At 38.4% G+C, this 20,185-nt stretch overlaps 1 protein-coding gene across 2 annotated transcripts in view; it reads left to right on the top strand.

Annotated features, from left to right (window-relative positions):
- The window catches only part of KCNN2 (potassium calcium-activated channel subfamily N member 2), a 78,553-nt gene that overhangs the window by 23,436 nt on the left and 34,932 nt on the right, over nucleotides 1-20,185 (top strand). For both annotated transcript variants that reach the window (XM_044446350.1, XM_044446352.1), the window contains exon 4: nucleotides 238-656. In XM_044446350.1, coding sequence (XP_044302285.1) covers nucleotides 238-656 — 419 coding nt within the window. The remainder of the gene's footprint in view (nucleotides 1-237; nucleotides 657-20,185) is intronic.

Raw genomic sequence — 20,185 nt, forward strand, 5'->3', positions numbered from 1 at the left:
TGGTAATATTTGGGTGGAAAAATACAAAATTTCATAATGAAAAACCTCAACAGCATAGATCCAACTTACATTCTAATATTTATTGTGTGTGCATGGATAGTTAAAGGCCAAGTAATACTTGAATGTATAGTGAATTTGGACAATTTTTGAAAATTATATTTTAAGAATATTGCTGCTTCTTTCAGACAAATCCTGACAATGTTTCACTGATGTTTACCTTCTGCATTTCTTTTGCAGTTATTTATGGTGGACAATGGAGCTGATGATTGGAGAATAGCCATGACTTATGAGCGCATTTTCTTCATCTGCTTGGAAATCTTGGTGTGTGCTATACATCCTATCCCTGGCAATTATACATTTACATGGACAGCCCGGCTTGCCTTCTCCTACACCCCATCTACGACAATAGCTGATGTGGATATTATTTTATCCATACCAATGTTCTTAAGACTATATCTTATTGCCAGAGTTATGCTTTTGCATAGCAAACTTTTCACTGATGCCTCATCCAGAAGCATTGGAGCACTAAATAAGATAAACTTCAATACTCGTTTTGTTATGAAGACTCTAATGACAATATGCCCAGGAACTGTACTCTTGGTTTTTAGTATCTCCTTATGGATAATTGCTGCATGGACTGTCAGAGCTTGTGAAAGGTAAGTTTCTCTTTATTGACACATTTCTTATAAGTGGCACAACTGGATTCTTCTAAAATTTTGATGCTATAACTCCTCATTCAGCTTTCCACTCCAATGAGTATTAGTGGTTCTGTATTTTATGTCACATAGATTCCCTGTAATCATTATCTTCTTACCTTTGAAGAATCTTAAGGAGAAGTTTAAATGGTATCACCACCTTGCAATAGCATAATGTCGAACATAATTTGTTTCACTTTTATTTAAAGTAATATTTAAAACTTCCAAATATGACTTCATTTTATTATGGCTTAACTAGAACAGAAAGAATTGGCTGATAACTAATATGATCTATTTTTATTGTTGTGATGCTTTATAATTATGATATAAATATGATAATATTAAGGTGATAATGCACATTTAATAATAGAGAACTGTATTGGAGAACTGAGTCCTCACAGATGTTGGTGAACCTCATCCTATGTAGTAAGTAAACTCACTGTCACTGTATGAAATTTTAAATATTTTCTGAAGGCAGGCCTTCTTAATTGTGGTGAAAGTTGCTTAAGGGTTGGGATCACATGACACTGAATTTATTTAAAAATTAATATCTTAGAATTAGTGGCTGCAGTGCACTTTTTCTTACTCTGTTGATGTCTGTTATCTGAAATTGCAGGAAAAACCCAACAACTCAGAGTTCAAATCCTTTACAGGTCTGTTTAGAAGTAAGCCCCATGGTGTTCAATTGGCCATACTCCTGGGTTAATATGTATAATGTTACATAACTACTATTGATTATTTAGTTGAAGGAAAAAATAATATGAATGGTTGTAACACACTTTTCCTCCCACTTAAAAGTCTGTGTAGTTCACATTTTTGCTATTTGTTGTGTGCCAAGTCTTCTTACTAATAAATAAACAGGTATTTATCAGGTGTTGCAAGGTGAGTAAAGCATCTTTGATCTGTATGTCCTTTAGGTATTACTTCACATATCTGCATATTACAAAGACCTTTAAGGGTAACAACTGCAATGCCACTTTCAGCTACAGCTGAACTTAAAGAAAGCTAGATATGTCAAGCAGGTTGGGAGATCCAAAACTGGTAGAAGTGCAGTGAAATTAAACAAGGTACTATTCATCTTGCAGTGACCACAAGTACAACTCATCATTTAATTTTCACTGATTTCAGTGAGAAGGTTAAGCATAAAAATATCTCATGCAGCCTAATAGTACTAAAAGCAGTTGGCCTTGGCTGGATTAGATTTTTGCCCTTCTAATGTTAATGATGTGCTGCACTTGAATATTTTTTTCTTACAGAATTAGACATATCTTTCTTCTAGTTCAGTTGCAGTGGTTGAAAGTTATGCAGTGCAGTATATACTCTTTACAAAATACAGAAATGCGAAATACTACAATCAGCCCTTCAAACACTTGCCCTGTGAGTGGCATTAGGTACTTGGTCAATGCTTAATCTACCTTTGTCAACAATATAACTTCAAAAAATAATATTCTACAAAGGCTGCTCATTCTTTAGTTCCTCCTAATTGGTTTTTTTTCCAAAAACAAGTACACACACATTAAGCAGGGTCCAAGAATATAAACTTTCCCTAAATAATCAGGCATTTAAACTCAAATGTAATCCAATTAATTTGTGTTATGTTTCTGTACATGTAAACCAGACAGCAAGTGCTATAGTCTCATGCCTAAATCACAAACAAAATCTTACACAGGCAAACACACATGTATCTCTTCTAAGCCTGAACCTAGTTCTCCATAATTTTCTTTAATTACTTTTATTGTTTCTCTTTTCCTACTGTAGTTCATTGATACAAGACACTGAGTTCTAATTTAGATATTTCACCCAGTTTTAAGCACCAAACTTTGTTCATGTAGCTGACATAATGCCAGCAGCATAGCATAATGTGGATAAAGCAGGAACAACATCTAAAAAGCTCTGACATGGAGCTATATATTAGCTACTTCAGATGGGGACTGGTGACTATGTCATTAGTATACAGTTCCATTTCATTAAATAGTTGGAGGACCATATAAATTCAATGGTGGAGTGCAAATGAATGTCTTAGCTGGCATAACTTTGCAACTGGGATTGGGTAGAAAAGTTTTTCCTGTTATCTAGGTATTTATTTCAGTTTTCTTGCTTTTTATTTATTTCTAGAACTCCTTTCTATTCAAAGTATGATTTATCAGCATAAATGAAATGTACTTAGCAAATCTTTCCTATAAGGAACTGCATAATATATCATTGGATGTCTCATTGAAAATGGCTATGGTTTTTAAGCACTACCTTTTTTTTAAAAAAAAGCGTAATACCAGGGGGATCCGAGCCTTGTATCCTTTCATTAGTTGGAATTGAATGCCTAATTTCCTTCACATCATGTTGTAAATGTTCCCCACAGCTGTACATCTCACAAAAGCACTGTACTGAATTCTTGTCACTTGCAAGATACTAATTAGTCAAGTTTTAAAATACAGTAAGAAACCTTCATGGGAGGGCAGATCACCTATTATAAAATATTTCTTTATCTTTGATCTTTGCAATAGGTAAGCATGCCCATTGTATTTCTCTGTTTCTTTTTCTGCCTGAAGTAAGTTTCCAGCAAAGCATGGATAGGGGCAAGCATGCAGAGATCAGACAGAAATATTAGTAGAGATGGTACTGGTCAGCAGATCTGCTGTCTGTTACAGCTAACATATTTGGTCTGCAAAAGGCTGGTTGCTGTTAAAACTCAAGCACAAAATAAGGATCTTAATTTTATTTCTGAAGATACCAAAGGGTAACAAGAATGAAAACCTGTGTTGGAGAAGGCCGTGCATGCCAGTTCCTTTTACCTGCAAAGGCTATCCCTAATACTAATGTCCACCTGCAGATATGGGGCTTCTTCTCATTTTCATTTCATTTCATTTCACAAGCAAAAGATTCCATAAAACATTTCCTCATTCTGTATACACACTATAAAAAAGATAATAGTGGCATGATCAATGGGTTAAAAATGGTTGCTCTTCCCATTCCAAAGTTGTAATTAATCTTTTGAATTTGTGGAATTCCCTTCTGATGGCAATTCATCCAGCAGCCTCTTTCTTCCATCTTTGGACAGATAGTAAATACAGTTCTTACAGTCTAATATTTATTTGGTTCCCTGCTGTTTTTATGTTATTTTTGCTAATGCTTTAGTCTTGCTGCCTTTTGGTATTTTATTGTTTCAATGGATGTAATTTTGTTCACTGTGTTATTGTAAAACATTTTGGTTATTATTTTAATATAAAATTAGGTTACAATAAACCAGACTTTCTTACCAAGTTAAGTTCTCTGTGCAGAAAACAGGCATGAAGAAGATCCATTTGAAAGGAAGGTTGAAGACAAAAATAAGAAATGTTAACAAACATTTTGGTTCTGGTTTGGTTATCTCACTTTATTCTCACCCTAGAACTGAAAGCACAGCACTGTATAGAGCCAGTGTGGTGTAGTGGTTAAGAGAGGAGGACTGGGACTCAGGCAACCTGAGATCTAGTCCCCACTCGGCCATGGAGCCAACTGCGTGACTTTGGGCCAGTCACAGATTCTCAGCCCAACCTACCTCTCAGGATTGAGAGCAGGAGGAGGAGAATGATGTAAGCCACTTTGAATTCTTTATAAGAAAAAACTGGGTTATAAATCAATCAATCAATCAATCAATCAAATAAATAAATAAATAGTACCTATATAATATATAGTATAGCATTTAGAGTTATTTGCCCAAAGATCAACATGGGGTGTCCCACCAGTGATTTAGTATTCTTTCTTTTGTAAATTTTTTGGTATAACTGATCCCTAGTGTAATCCTGCAAATTTAATACTGGAACTTTCCAGCTACAACCAGGACATTTTTCCTTGGTGCTGTTTCTCCTTCTCCTCCCCCCCCCCACCACCTGTTTAGAGAAGCACTTAGTATGTGCTATGTGTTATGATATACAGAATACACATAAGTTCTTTCCTGTGAATCACAATCTTTAAAAGCACATCAAAAAGAGAGGAATGTCAGGAAGAAGTGTGAAACTTTGTGTAGCCTGGGGAAGAATGAATGAATGAAAAAAGGGGGGGGGGCTGGTGGGTCTGCCATGCAAGAACAAGACCAAGAATAGGAAGAAGTAGAAAACATAAAGTATGTCAAGAACGAAGTCGGGGAAGAAGAGTTTCATTTTAAAAATAATTTTGAACACTGAAACCAAGAGGTGGGCAGGCAAATATTTAAAGGAATGTTCATGCAAAAGGAGCCATGAGAAGGAAGCACAAGGACAAGCTAGGACAATGGAGTAGAGTTCAAAGACAAGTAGCTTTTGGCGAATGCAGAAGCCAAGGAGCCGACGAAGATAAGAACATGAACAGTTTTAAAAGTTTAAAGAATAAGCTTTAAGTGAACATGAGACAACAGAGAAGATCAGTGATGGAAAGGAGGGGTTTGCTACAAGAAAAGGAAATTCTGGTTTTGCTTTTGGTCTTCCCTAGTCTGCTCTCCAAAAGTTGGATGAATGTTTTTAGCCCATTTTTTAGAAAAAAAGTTAATGTTCTCTTTATGTTGGTGTGTTTTTTAAAAATTATTTTTCTGAATGGTTAAAACATTTCTCTACAGTAGTAGTTTTCGAACTTGATTGACAGAAAGCAACCTGAAATTATAGAGTAAATCAATTTTTAAAGGGGAAAAATATTTAAATAGCCTTAAAGAAGATGCAAGGAAAAATTGATTCTTTATAGCTCTTTGCACTAAAAGCAATATTGCTAACATCCTTAGTGTGCAATTGAAATTTGAACATTAGTTGTGATCAGGCTTCCTCAATGCTCTAAAACTAATCATTAAAAATGAATTACAACAGTGATCAAGTCTTGACCATTATCACCTTGAAGTATTACAGTTTCAGTGGAATAAGTGGTCCTTTTTTTTTTTTTTGGTGCTGTTCTAGTGTTCATTCCAAATGCTGAACTGTAAATGTCAGTTAGCTAAAATAATGATTTGCATTGCTGTCTAAATGTTTACATTTCAAGAATTATTATTAATAAGGATGAGCACAGTATTGAATCAACTTTCCTATCTTAATAAAGGAGAAAAAAATGCAGCAGATAACAAAACGGTGACAAACAGAACAATAGCAACATGGAGATGAATATTCATTACTGAAATATAGCTTGTTGAGTCACAGTTAAATTCAGTATTAACCATAATTAATCCAATTGAAAAATTATTCCCAGTGACAAAGCAGAAACATAATCCACTGGCCCAAAGCCATATAGCCCAGCATTTAAGTGATTAAGCAAAAGCAAGTAGTACAATCAAGACACTTTGGTTAGGGTCACAGAGAACATTTAAAAGGAAAGACTCAGCTACAGCTGCTCTAGATGGATAGTCAAAATTACTTTCTAGAGTGAGGGACTGGACCTTGGTAAGTTTAATTGTGAGTTAAAAGTTCAATAATGTTCACTTTTTCTAGTAGGTACAGCCTATAAAATACCCTACTCTGGATGATACTTATTGATTTCCTGACAATTTACTTCTAGTCCAGTGAAGCATTAACCCTACCCTGGAGTTGTAATATATTCCATTACCTTGAACACATGCCATTATCATGGACATATTCAGTTAGCTAAGCTGAAACACATGGCTTCCGAGATATGATAGAGGATACTACTCTTTATTTCCATTCCCTCCCCATGCTGTAGTAAGTCCCACTTCAAGCATCTCTGTAGACTTGCCAATAGTCCTTACCAGGGGTCCCACCCCAATGTTTATCTTAAAAGAATCTTTGTATTGGATTCCAACCAAAGAGGATTTTTAATACCTCCAAGACTACTTTGTGAATACATTTGGAGGTCAGATCCTGCTAGGCTATGTTTGCAAACCTGCATTTATGTAAATGTTCCTAAAAACAGTTGGAGGGAATACTGTGGCTCAAAGGATTTTTTTTCTGTTCAGTTTACATCTATTTCAAAAACCAATTTGCAGTTTCTAAAAGTAGATCTTGCATCTAAATTTCATTCTTTTTATTGTGTTCAGAGGGACATGTTTTGCTTCTCATTATAAGAAGCAGAAAGAAGAGTCATAAGAGGCAAAATTCAAAGCATTGTGAAAGGCTAGCTACTCATCTGAACATAAGGTTAATGGGAGTCGTGGGGCTAAAAGACAACGTACTGCTTTGCAAATGTGCTTTCCTTCAAGTATTCAGGCTTCAACTGATAAGAAACCTTTGAAAGACTTTAGAAATCCACCATCTCTCATAAACAGAAAATACTGAGATAGTAAAAAGAAACTTTGTATATTGTAAAAAGTAATACTTTCTCATCTGGAAGGAATACATTAACTCTCTCTGTTCTAGTTCAGAATAATTTTGGACTTTCTGGAATATTTTCCTTGGTTCCCAGATAATTCGGTTTCAGCTCTACCAAACAGCCATATCAGATAAATCTTTTTTAGCTGGCAAAGTATGTATTTGTCAAACTACTTTCTTTTAGACACCTACTCACATGTATGAGCATGTATCCTGAGGAACAAAGGCAACAATACTGCTTGCGATAATTCAGAATATGTCTAAAGTAATAAATAAACGCAGAAACTCTAAACCTGGTATATACAATAAAAATCTTGCTTTAAACACCTTACATGTTGATCCTGATTATGAAACTTGAAATAACTTCCATCGCAAGTACTTCATTTTCTTCAGCCTTGATCAAATCCTCCAATTTTAGAAACAAACAAACAAACAAACAGCACTTTGAGTCTCTTATGTGTTTAATTTTCCCAAAGCAGTGCAGTACACAGAGGCCTGGACTCTGAAAACATTTAATCAATGAAATAAATAATGAAATGACTTCATAGTAAAATTGCAGTGTTTTGGCCCATTTCCATCCTCTAACAGTATGAATGGTTGTGTGTTGGTCCACCGCACTGGAAAAACTAGGGCACCCTTTCCAGAGGGGTCCTTGAATTCCTATTCAGGAAGACCCCTATGGGTCCTATATGACATAGCCTTCTTCCCTTACAATTACATTACTAGCTTGCCTATGGATGGACTGCAGATTCTGAAATTTAATCTACCACATCACATCAGGTTAGGGAGGCCTGTAGGCCATCATTCAGTCTTAAGCCACGCAGCCAATAATGAGCACAGGAAAAATAACAAAAAGGGTTAGCCAAAACACTTATGTAGTCTATTGAAGGATGCATGTGTATGTAACATGTTGAGTAAAAAGAATTATATTATTTGTTGTTAATCCACTAAAAACAATCAGTTAAATGTAATTTAATGCAACCTAAAGGTTAAATACTGACACATGGATAGATAATTTCCAGGTAGGTCGTAGTCTCTCTGAATTCCAGCCTCCCCTGATCTACACTGTAGGGCACAAGGCACAGTAGGTTTCTTGTCAAACTGGGCCAGTGATCACCAGTACCTTCAATTTTTCTCAGAAGTTAACAAAAAACTAGTGCAATTAATTTTGCAGATGAGTTGTAAATATTCCATGGTCTGCTCCAGAAATGACACAGTTTTCAGCAATTCACAGCATCTCTGAACATTCTTCTAGAATAGTGTAACAGAATAATCCCCACTTACTCAAGACTACCCAAGCATAGCTGATGACTGTCTGCCTTTTGTTTTGCAAAAATGCAGTCTAATGCGTTTGTACTTGTGAATAAGTCCCACTTTGTGTGCATGGGATTATGGCCTCAGTTGATGCATAGGACAGTAACTTCCAAGAAGAGCCTATGAAGTCTTCCTCTGCTTTTTAAATAATTATTATAATTAAAAATTAATCCCCTCCACTTCCAAATTGCTATGGTCTTGATCTGAGTCAAGTCTACATGTTCTTACAAAAGTAAGTGAAACACTCATGCCTAGCCATTTGGACTTTGTTAATGGAGAGAACCTGGATTGCATGACCAAATCCCAGTTCACTTCCTGGCTTCTCAAGCTAAAAGTTGATCTCTTGTATCCAGGCTATGGCAGTTTCTTCTTATGGTATTGGAGAGCCATGTGGCCAGTCATACCAGAAAATACCAGACTAAATAGACAAATAGACCAGACTAAATAGAGAAATGATCTGGTTCAGTAGATAGCGCCTTCATGTGTTCATCTGGTGGAAAGAGCTCTAGGCCATGGCTACCAACTGGGGTTTGTTTTCATCTTATTTTAATTTTGCATGGTTCAGGAGCACTCCCAGTCTTTTGGGCTGATCTTTTAAGGAGAGTGTAAACCTATTCTTCATTGATAGGACCATTTTTCTGCTACAATTTTCCACGGAAAACTATTTTCTCTTAGCCTAATTTATCTCGGGATTTTTGGATAATAAGTAGATAACAGATGAACTTTGTACATTGAAAAAGCACTGTAGAAAATAAATGTATGAATAATCACATTCCTTCTGAAAGCTGTCTCCTTCTCTACTAAGTTTTCTGCTTTGCATCCATCTCGGAAAGACAATATTATATAACTTGTGTGTAATTGTATGTGTATTTGGATTTGCTTATGTATGTATCTGTCGACAGTGTGGTAGTGCCATTGTTTATTTAGCACTAAAAAAACTGTGACACTAATTCTGTTGCCTCATCCTCAAACACCAGACACACATTATGTGTGGCAGTTCTAAACAGCAGCTATCCAGCTCTGAATTATATTTGCTTTATACAATGACATCTGCCTCAGAGTAGATTGGCGAGGTTGCCTTGCCTGCACTCTCAGCTAGCTGCACATCTAACAAGACTGGTGGCTGCAGACCTGCTGACATAATTGGTTTGTCACATCTGCTTATTATAAAGAGATTTATAACATGGATGCTTTTTAAATTTCTCCTTTATTTATACAAGAGCACAGCAGGCTACATGAACAGACTACAAGGGTGGCCTTATCATAAAATTATTCATATGGATGCATAAATAGCCGGGCCATGCGATGAAACATCCAGATGTGCCGAGCAGTTTGCAAAACATCCTTTGCAGTGTGTCTGGCAAGAATGTTACAGCAATAGGAAAAAGCATAGCTACTTGCTGTTGTTCAGCTGTTCATTTGTGTCTGACTGTAAGTGATCCTCTCCTTCATGGATCACTGCCTTGTTGTGGCAAAGGGGCTTGCGTAGCTCAATGAAACTATGAGCTATGCCATGCAGGGCCACCCAAGATGGACAGGTCATAGCAGAGAGCTCTGACAAAACGTGATCCACTGGAGAAGGAAATGGCAACCCACTCCAGTATCTTTGCCATGAAAACCCCATGGACAGTACCAAAAAGCAAAAAGATATGATGCCGGAAGATGAGCCCCTCAGGTCGGAAGGTGTCCAATATGCTACTGGGGAAGAGCGGAGGGCTAGTACTAGTTGCGCCAGAAAGAATGAAGCGACTGGGTCAAAGCCGAAAGGACACTCAGTTGCAGGTGTATCTGGTGGTGAAAGGAAAGTCCGATGCTGCAAAGATCTATACTCCATAGGAACCTGGAATGTAAGATCCATGAATCAAGGCAAGCTGGATGTGGTCAGACAAGAGATGACAAGACTGAATATCAACAGCTTAGGAATCAGTGAACTAAAACGGACAGGAATGGGTGAATTTAATTCAGACGACCATCAAGTGTACAACTGTGGGCAAGAATCCCTCAGAAGAAATGGAGTAGCCTTCATAATCAATAAAAGGGTAGGAAAAGCAGTACTGGGATACAATCTCCAAAATGACAGAATGATCTCAGTTCAAATCCAAGGCAAACCATTCAACATCACAGTAGTCCAAGTCTGTGCCCCAACCACTGGTGCTGAAGAGGCTGAAGTTGACCGGTTCAATGAAGGCCTACAACACCTTCTAGGATTAACACCAAAAATGATGTCCTTATCATCATGGGGGATTGGAATGCTAAAGTAGGAAGCCAAAAGATAACTGGAATAACAGGCAAGTTTGTCCTTGGAGTGCAAAATGAAGCAGGACACAGGCTGGTAGAATTTTGTCAAGAGAATACAATGGTCATAGCAAACACTCTTTTCCAACAACCCAAGAGACGACTCTACACATGGACATCACCAGACAGTCAACACAGAAATCAGATTGACTATGTGCTCTGTAGCCAAAGATGAAGAAGCTCTATACAGTCAGAAAAGCTAGACCAGGAGCTGACTATGGCTCAGATCATGAGCTTCTTGTTGCAAAATTTAGGCTTAAATTGAAGAAAGTAGGGAAAAGCACTAGGCCATTCAGGTATGACCTAAATCATATCCCTTGCACTCTTTCACAGGCTCGCTGAATTATGCTCAAAATCCTACAAGCTAGGCTCCAGCAGTATGTGGACCGAGAACTACCAGAAGTACAGGCAGGATTTCGAAGAGGAAGAGGAACTAGAGATAAAATTGCCAACATATGCTGGATCATGGAGAAAGCTAGGGATTCCAGAAAAACATCTACTTCTGCTTCATTGACTATGCTAAAGCCTTTGATTCTGTGGATCACAACAAATTGTGGCAAGTTCTTAAAGAGATGGGAGTACCAGACCATCTTATTTGTCTCTTGAGAAACCTATATGAGGGTCGAGAAGCAACTGGACAAGGAACCACTGATTGGTTCAAAATTGAGAAAGGAGTTCAGCAAGGCTGTATACTGTCGCCCTGCCTATTTAACTTATATGCAGAGCACATCATGAGAAAGGTGGGGCTTGATCGATCACCAGTTGGAATTAAGATTGCTGGGAGAAATATCAACAAGCTCAGATTTGCAGATGGTACCACTCTCATGGCAGAAAGTGAAGAGGAACTAAAGAGCCTCTTGATGCAGGTGAAGGAGGAAAGTGCAAAAGTTGGCTTGAAACTCAATGTTAAGAAAACTAAGATCATGGCATCCGGTCCTCTCACTTCCTGGCAAATAGATGGGGAAGAAATGGAGGTAGTGACAGATTCTATTTTCCTGGCCTCCAGGATCACCACAGACGGGGACTGCAGCCAAGAAATTAAAAGATGCTTGCTCCTGGGGAGGAAAGCTATGGCAAATCTAGACAGCATACTAAAAAGCAGAGACATCACCCTGCCAACTAAAGTGCATATAGGTTTTCCCAAGGCAATGGTTTTCCCAGTTGCAATGTATGGCTGTGAAAGTTGGATCATAAGGAAGGCTGAGCGCCGAAAAATTGAGGCCTTTGAATTGTGGTGCTGGAGGAGACTCCTGTGAGTCCCTTGGACCGCAAGGTGATCAAACTGGTCAGTCCTAGAGGAGATCAACCCTGACTGCTCTTTAGAAGGCCAGATACTGAAGATGAAACTCAAATACTTTGGCCACCTAATGAGAAGGAAGGACACCCTGAAGAAGAGCCTAATACTGGGAACAATCGATGGCAGAAGAAGAAGGGGACAGCAGAGAATGAGGTGGCTAGATGGAGTCACTGGAGCAGTTGGTGTGAGTTTAAGTGGACTCCAGGGGATGGTGGAGGACAGGAAGGCCTGGAGGAATGTTGTCCATGGGGTCGTGATGGGTCGGACATGACTTCGGGACTAACAACAACAACAACATAAGTGATCCTATGGGAGAACAGCCCCTAACACTGGATGGAATTCAGTGTAAGAGACACAAAGCAGTCCATACAGTGGCTAAAGCAAAATACTCTTCTAACATTATAATCCCACTGATTTCATGATTATACTGAAAATTCTGATAGAGGAGTAAAGTGAATCAAATTTAGAGAGCAAGGATTAAATAGGAAGGAAAAAGAAATGGTAGGCAACATAACTTTTGACAGATTTTCTTTGGCTAGATAAAATGTTTGGAGTCTCAGGTCAGTATTTATGATGACTGCTGCCATGGCACTAAATATATTCATTACAGATACATAACCTTATGATTACAAAACACAGATGCTGATAAACTGATTGAAGCAGTTATTGCAAGCAATTACAAAGTGACTTCTGTCCAAATCATAAGTATTGCAGGGTTAGGGAGATAAATCAATTACTGCATCTAAAGAAAAATGAAAGTGTACTGTGCATGATACCAAAAAGTGCCAGCTATAACAAATTTGGCCATGTTGCTAAATTGCTTCTTGCCATCTCTCTAAACTGCTCTCTCTGGAAAAATGCATGGAAAGAAACCATATATAATAGAGAAAGACAGCAGGAGTAATCATCCTGGCCATTCCTTTATACTCTCAGATAGTTGCTCACAACAGACATGACTTTTGACTCCTGCCACAGTCCTACAGGAACTGCAGAGAGTTCTGTGTAATCAGAAACTGGTGATATGCTTCTTTGGAAGCCGCTGTGTATCTTTCTGCAAGTATAACACTTATTTATTAAAATGCTGCTATACAGCTCAATTATAATATGCAGTTCACGTTAAAATGCAACCTAATACAACAGGCCAGATAAAATTATTGGTGGTAACAACAACAACAACAACAACAACAACAATGCATTTTACCAATCAACACTAATATAAAGGAAGCATTGTACAAATTTTCAGTAGGCTGACACATTGCTCCTGCAAGGCATCACCTGCAGTGGTACTCAGTATTGACGGAAGGACTGAGGTCAGATTTGTTTGTACTTCCATCTTTGGTGGGAATGTTCAACAGTACAGAAGTTTGGGATTGCTGAATACTGTGAAGAATTTCTCTGTGTAAGACTATAGTGACGGCTCAAAGCTATGCCTTTTTCCATGTGGATTTCTCCATGAGCAATTGCCTACAGCTGCAAAGCTGTGCATAACTTGAAGTCTCCTAAGCAGCTAACTCAACAGCAGTGGGTTGATAAAATTTGGGAGACCAGCACTGTGTATAAAGTTGACTTAGCTAGTAAGGGATACTAATTTTAAGAAAGATATTATGGCACCAAGGTTTTTGGTTATTTCCTGAGCATTTGTTAAATATAGGTGAACTATGTGCTCCACTGAGTATCTTAGCTGTTACATTCTTCACTAGCTACTGCTTCCAAATCAGGTGCAAGTGCAACACAATGAATGGCACTATAGAGTAGGCCAATCATAAGGCTACCAGCAACTGGATTACATTAACTAGACTATCTCTGTCCAAGAAGGGGCATATTGGCATGTCAGCTGAAGCTCATTAAAGACATGCTGAGCCACTGAGGTCATCTGGGTCTGTGGTGACAATTACGGATCCAGGAGCACCTTGTCATTTCATAATAGAATGAGGTGCGGCAACCCCATGCATTTGTATAATATAATCTTTATTTTCATACATCTTGTGATGAGGCAGGAACACAAGTTTTAGACTTATACAATAGCTGCAAAGCTAGGATATAAAAAATGCATTTTTCTGAGCCTTAATTCATCTTAGTTGGAAAACCATTGTCATAAGTACTTTCCTTTCCTTGTTTGGATGCTGTCCATCTTTAACTTTCTTTGATATTTCCCTCTCTTTCCCTGCGTATGTACCACTGCCACCAGGAATTTAATTCCAATCTTATTAATTAGTCTTCCACAGTATTGAGCCCAAATGTTAAGGCTCTTTCATTGGACTATATGGTCCTGAGGATGAAACATTGGTACTCAAACAGCCTATGATGCTGAGTTAACAATAAATAAAATAAAACTTTATTAGTACAAGAAGCGTATTGGTTTCAAGATGTTCAGTAACTCATTTCCTTAGTAAATAAAATAATGTATAATAACAACTTCTGAGTGAGGCATTCCACTCTTTCCCTTCACAAAGAGTCACACACAAATATCCCTTTCTTTTCTGAAAGTTTTTTGACTAGCCTCGTACTTTGCTTAGTTCAGTCTTTTGCTTCTGCACCCAGGTTTCTGTCAGTTTCTGTCTCTAGCTGCCTCACAATACTTGACAATATTCAGCTCTGACTAATATGCCCTCCAAGTATTCTGCTTCCTTCCCTTCATCCTTTTGAATCGTAAAGGCCTCCCGCAGCACCATCAAGCATTCAACGGAGAAGGCTGCCTCCTCATATTCTGCAGACTGCTGCCAGAGCACAACTCTGTCTATTACCTACTGACAGACTGAAGACTTTCCTTCTCTCCCTCCCCTCACACTCTGAAGCTCCACCCACACACTTTCACCTCAACCAATCACCTCAGTCACCAGCTAATCACCATCACCCTCTTTTATCCCCCTTGCCTTCTGAAGCATAAAGGAACAGTTAAAGGAACACAGTCTGCAGCTCGAATCAGGTTGTGATTCTTTTCTACTTCACAGAAGCAAAAGCTGTCACGGGAGATCCAATACACTATTTTGGTGGCTGTGTTGTCATTATCACATATAATCTGCATTAATTATAATAATTGTTTAGAGGTGTTTATCAGGCTTTCCAATCCCTACCCTACCCTACTACTCTTCTTTCACACCTCTGGTTTGTTTCCTTAGGTGCATACTGCAGAATATCTTGTCCTTGACACCTCTGTAAACTCAAGGCTGTAGCCTCCTTTGAGCCATCCCATAGTTGGTCTCTTCTTCTTCTGCCTTTGTTTGTTCATGGCATCATAGTCTTTTCCATTTCTTCAGCTGTCAGGTGGTATAGAAATTAAATAATAGTTTTGAAAATAACTAGCGAGTGATTTCCAGACCTCTCATTCCATCTCTGAAAATCTCTGCTGTGATTGTGTTCTTTCTAGGTATTTATTACTTTCCATTTTTCTATTATTATGGGAATCTAAGAAGTATGAAAAAAATTCAGCTACAGAGTAGTATAGAACTTAGTCCCATCAAATTAGGCTTCCACCTGGGATCACTAGATCTGGTCTTCCTCAGCATCTGATTTATAAGGGAACCATAAATCTACTGAACATTCAGGTCTATTTCTTCTTTCTTTTTGCATTTCATCTCTCCTTTCTCTCCTTTGTTTGATGCTTCTGCACAAGGAACATGGAAAATAATTAATATCTAAGTCAGTCTATTATTCTCAAACCCCAAACCATGTGATTACTTTTCAAAGGACTGTTCATAACTTTAAAGACTAATATATCAGGTAGGCCTTATCTTCCAAAGCTGTCCTGACATATGATAAAGATATTCTTACTTTGGGAGCGTGTCTATTAATTTGAAATAGTGCTGATACAAAGTTTCTATTGAAGATACTTCTCATGTTCAAGTTTAGTGTTTAGTGTTTGTCTGAATCTGACTAACTTCTTTATTCGGGACAATCTTCCAAGTCTTGAATATTTGAGCTATAGATGCTATTTCAATTTAAGGAAGAGAGTTCTCTTTTCCGTTCTTTTCGTGAATCCCTAGAAAAAATGTTTAGGCTGTCCTTCATCCAAAATGAGTGAACGCAATAGATTGTGCACAGTTTCTGCATACTTATAAATCAGGATATCAAGTCTTGACTACAAGATGATGGTTTCTTAGCCTTTATCAGAGCCCTGTCATCCCATTCCACTTGGCCAAGTACTTTTCTTCAGTTACTAGAATTAGTAATTTCCGTACTGAAGTTTACTGTGAGGACTTTCTGCTACACCTTAAATATTTCTAAAGATCCAATGCCCTGGTAGTTTATCTGAAGGAAGTCCACATTCATCTTTTTTTACATAACCTTGTCTATCACTCTAAAGCTTGCTGAACTTGGACTTTACACTCTTCCTCAGCAGTACCATTCCCTGACAAGAGTTCTGTGAGCTGTACCCAACATTTCCTACACTGGAAGTCATCTTTAACATATTGGTGAATCAAGAGTATTCTCTCCAGAAAGAAAACAAACCTTAGCAGAATTGGCAAGGAGAGATGCCTCTTACCTTCTTGGTTGATGTTCCTAAAAACCTTCAGGAAAAAGTGCAAAAGCCCATGTAAAAAAAACATAGATCATAAGATATAAAGGGTTACCTATCTAGACATCTTACAAAAGTTGTGACATTGCATGAATCAATTGAATTGGATATTTTGAAGTAAAGGAAACTGATCTCTACCAACTGGTGCTACATTCAGCCATGTATTTTATGATGTATTTGACAATCCCCAGGTCAAAATAGTGCAACAAAATAATTCTGACTGAAAGTCTGGATTACATACACTACTCTCCAACAGATGCTGCTTGTTTCAGCCATATATTTACGATGTAAGTATTTTGATGTAAGGTCTTGGTTACCTACTAGGTGGGGGGAAATTCATCCAGTTTGAATATAAGGAAGAACTCGTCTGATTTATACTTTGCAAAGCATTATAGAATGCCAGTTACCGACTAGTATCAGCACATCTCCACATCTAAGAATGTTGCAATGCACTTGTTTATTTTTAAAATAAATAGAAAAAGTGCACATCAAGGGAAATTGTGTACAAAAGAGCACTTATAGACAATGTCTCAAAATGCATCTGTTAGGGAAATTGCTTGCCAAAGATGTGTATGATAGGGGAAATTGCACACAAAACTATGCATATTAGGAAAAATCCATATAAAATAGTGTGTATTTTTATCTGATTTAAACAAAAAATAAAAAATTGCAAAACTGTTTAAAAAACAGGATAGAATGAATTTAGGCTTAAAAATAGAACAAACTGACTAAAATCGGCAATTTTGCCCATCCCAGCACTTCCCTGAACACATATCCTGGGTGTTCCTTTTTTTCTCTTTTTAAATCTCCCCTAACCTTCTGCCTCGGCGATCAGAATATTTTGTCTATTCAGGGTCATCTCTCTGGAGGCTGCAAACACAATGCTGTTGGGAGAAAGGTCTCAGTTGTATCCAGTATTTCATGGGTACAAATTAGTCCATGTATGTCATCACACCCACACATCAGAAAATGTCTGTGAGTAGCTATGCTCCTCCGTCTGGCTGCTTTCCACACGATTACCATCTGGACTTCTAATTTTGTGATAAGGAATTTACTTAGCCAGTCTTTCAAGACGATAGGCAATGTTTCTCTTGAGATCCTTATTTTCAAGGTCACTTTCTTGGTAGCAGTGATCTGAGCTAAGTGGGTGGCTGTGATTTGTGCACTTGCATTGGAGAAAAACACTTTTCAGCTGGTTGTTCAGCACTGGAATCTGTACTGTATTAAAAGGATGCATTTAACAGTAATATTTTTCAGTGCCTATGGGGTTCTGACATTCTCTGCCAATAGAACTAAGTTGATCCAACAGATAAGTCTTTCTCTCTTTCTTTTGGAATGTTTCCTTGAGCAAAATAGCCTCTACCCCAGCTTTGCCAAGGTGGCTGAAGGGAACATAGTATTCTACTCTGGGAACTGTGAGACTGTTGCCTGTGCCAGAGGAATGACCATCTGTTGACCACTAGACTTCAAGAAAACAGGAATTTGTTGTAAGTCCCACATGGGATTGGCTCCAGGTTTGAGAATGCCCATAGAAAAGCCCTCTATATGGTATCCTTCCCATGTCAGTGCACTGTGAGCTTATTTGCTGTCCCTTCAAATTCCCCACAATGCCACAGGGTGTGTAATGAGCCATAACTCTGGCATGTTGTGAGAAATTTGTCCAGTGTGGTAGACTTGAATCAGGCGTCAGTGCCAGTAGGCCCTGCCAGGCTTCTAAGGTCCAGGAGCTGCCAGAGGCTGCTGGGAGCTAATAGCAGGCTCAACTCCAAATGTCCTTTCTGCATGTCAGCAAGAAGCAAATGATCTCAATGGATTCTTCATTGCAGAATCCTCCAGTTCAGCAATACATGGAGGATCCCCATGCAATGAAACAAACTGGAAAGTACTATTTGGAGTGACACCATAATATAATGAACATGATCCCTAACCTGTACTATGCTTTTTATTTTGCTTAAGCTGCAGTTCTTTGATGCTGTGATTTGGGGTTTCTTATTAACCCTGAAAACAAGCACATTTGTCACCATCAAATCAGCAGCAATTTGTTTGATTCAGTCTGGCACATTTTCAAATTACTTGCATATGAGCAATGTTCATTTCCAGGATTGTCTAGTAAATATTCTGCAACACTTCTCTGACTGGTATTAACAAACTAAACTCTTAAAAGCAGAATAGTAAACAAAATGTTTCTGCATTAAAAAAGAAGTAGAAGTTAGTCAGTGGCTTATGCAACAGCCTATGAAAGTAAAAATAGTTTGCTTTCTTTGATTTCTTTAAACTAACTACTCAATAAATGACTGGCAAATGCAGTGAAATCATAGGTGTTTAACAAGACTCTAGATACCTACTTCGTGAGAGAAATTGATATTAATGCAATTCTTCTTGGTTTGTAAGGGAAGGTTTTTAAATGAATGCACCCCTGCTGGATGTGGATCCATACTCAAAATGCATTGGGATCTGTGCTGCAGCTGTTTTGACCCATTTAGATCATACCAGCTACTTCTAGTTTGCAAGGTTCTTTGCATTCTTCACATCATTTACAGCCGAATAAGATACTTGCAATGATCAGTTCATAGATGGGGAATGGAAGTCTGAGCTTGAAGCTGAGGTACTGCTGAGGCACTGACTGCCACTCGCTTGTGCAGCAGACAAGGTAGCTGTGGGTGCCCCTGACAGGGTTAGCAGGACACAACAACCAACCATTGACAGTTGTCATGTTGTGTGGATGGTTGGCAATTAGAGTGAGATCCAATGGTCTGTTGTATGGTTTGTTTACCCCACAATGGGTTGTCATGTCATCCAGACTAGAACAGGAGGGTTGGCACATGGACATTTGGTGCATGTTACCCTGTGTAAATGCAAGAAAGTAGATTAGTAGAGCATTGAACATTTTATTTTGGAAAACGGTATGTGGCTCCCCAAAGACTCTACACAGCTGAAGCTTCAGGATTTGGGGGGGGGGTCTCTTTTGCAAGTGTGGATTGCCCTGGGTACATGATATGCCCAACCCACTGACCCTGCTGAAAAAGGATTTGGAGTGCCACCCTGTCAGTTCCAACACCCTTCTCAGCTGAATGCTTAGTGTCTTCTGGAATGCTTATATATCCCTAGGATTCCTTTGACCTTGCAATTTACCTTGAGGAACAGTCATCTCAGGGTGTTGCAAAAATTGCTAGGTTTCCCACGCCCAAGTGCATTTTGATGAAGACAGCAGTATTCTTCTGTTGGCAAAATCCAGGATTTGGAATGACTTAATAATTTGTGCTTTGTCAGGAAAGTGTACAAGATATGGAGTCTTTATATCTGTGCAATTTCTTCCCCACACCCAATTTAACCGCTTCAAAAATGGACTTCCAAAAAAAATCTCAAGTGTCAAGTGAGCTGTCAAGTAGGGATCCCCTCCAGTTCTCAAGGTTCCCCAGATGCTGGCATCTGGCAAAACTGAAGGCCCTCTTGGAACACCTGGTTGCACCCAAAAACCAAAGGATCCAGTGTAAATAGAAGTGACCCACCTTGTTCACAAATAACCATCTGGCACCCTTGCTGGTCAGTATTGACATCAGATTCCCACTTTTTACAGGGCAGGCAGGTGGCAAATAACAATCCCATTTATTTTCCTCAAATATTTTTTAAAGGGTGGGGCAATCACAAGCAGCCTCTCCAAACAAGCCAAGACATTTTGGTGGTGATGAGCAAGATCACAGTTCCCCAAAGGACAACCACAAGATCCAGTGGGGCGGCCAGCTTTCATGGTTTCTTCTCCCTCTCCAAAAAAGGGAAAAAGAAAAAATAGACAGGACAAGGTTAGGGTTAATGA

Source organism: Varanus komodoensis, unplaced genomic scaffold, assembly GCF_004798865.1.
Source record: "Varanus komodoensis strain SLA01 unplaced genomic scaffold, ASM479886v1 scaffold5, whole genome shotgun sequence".
NCBI classification, from domain to species: Eukaryota; Metazoa; Chordata; class Lepidosauria; order Squamata; family Varanidae; genus Varanus; species Varanus komodoensis.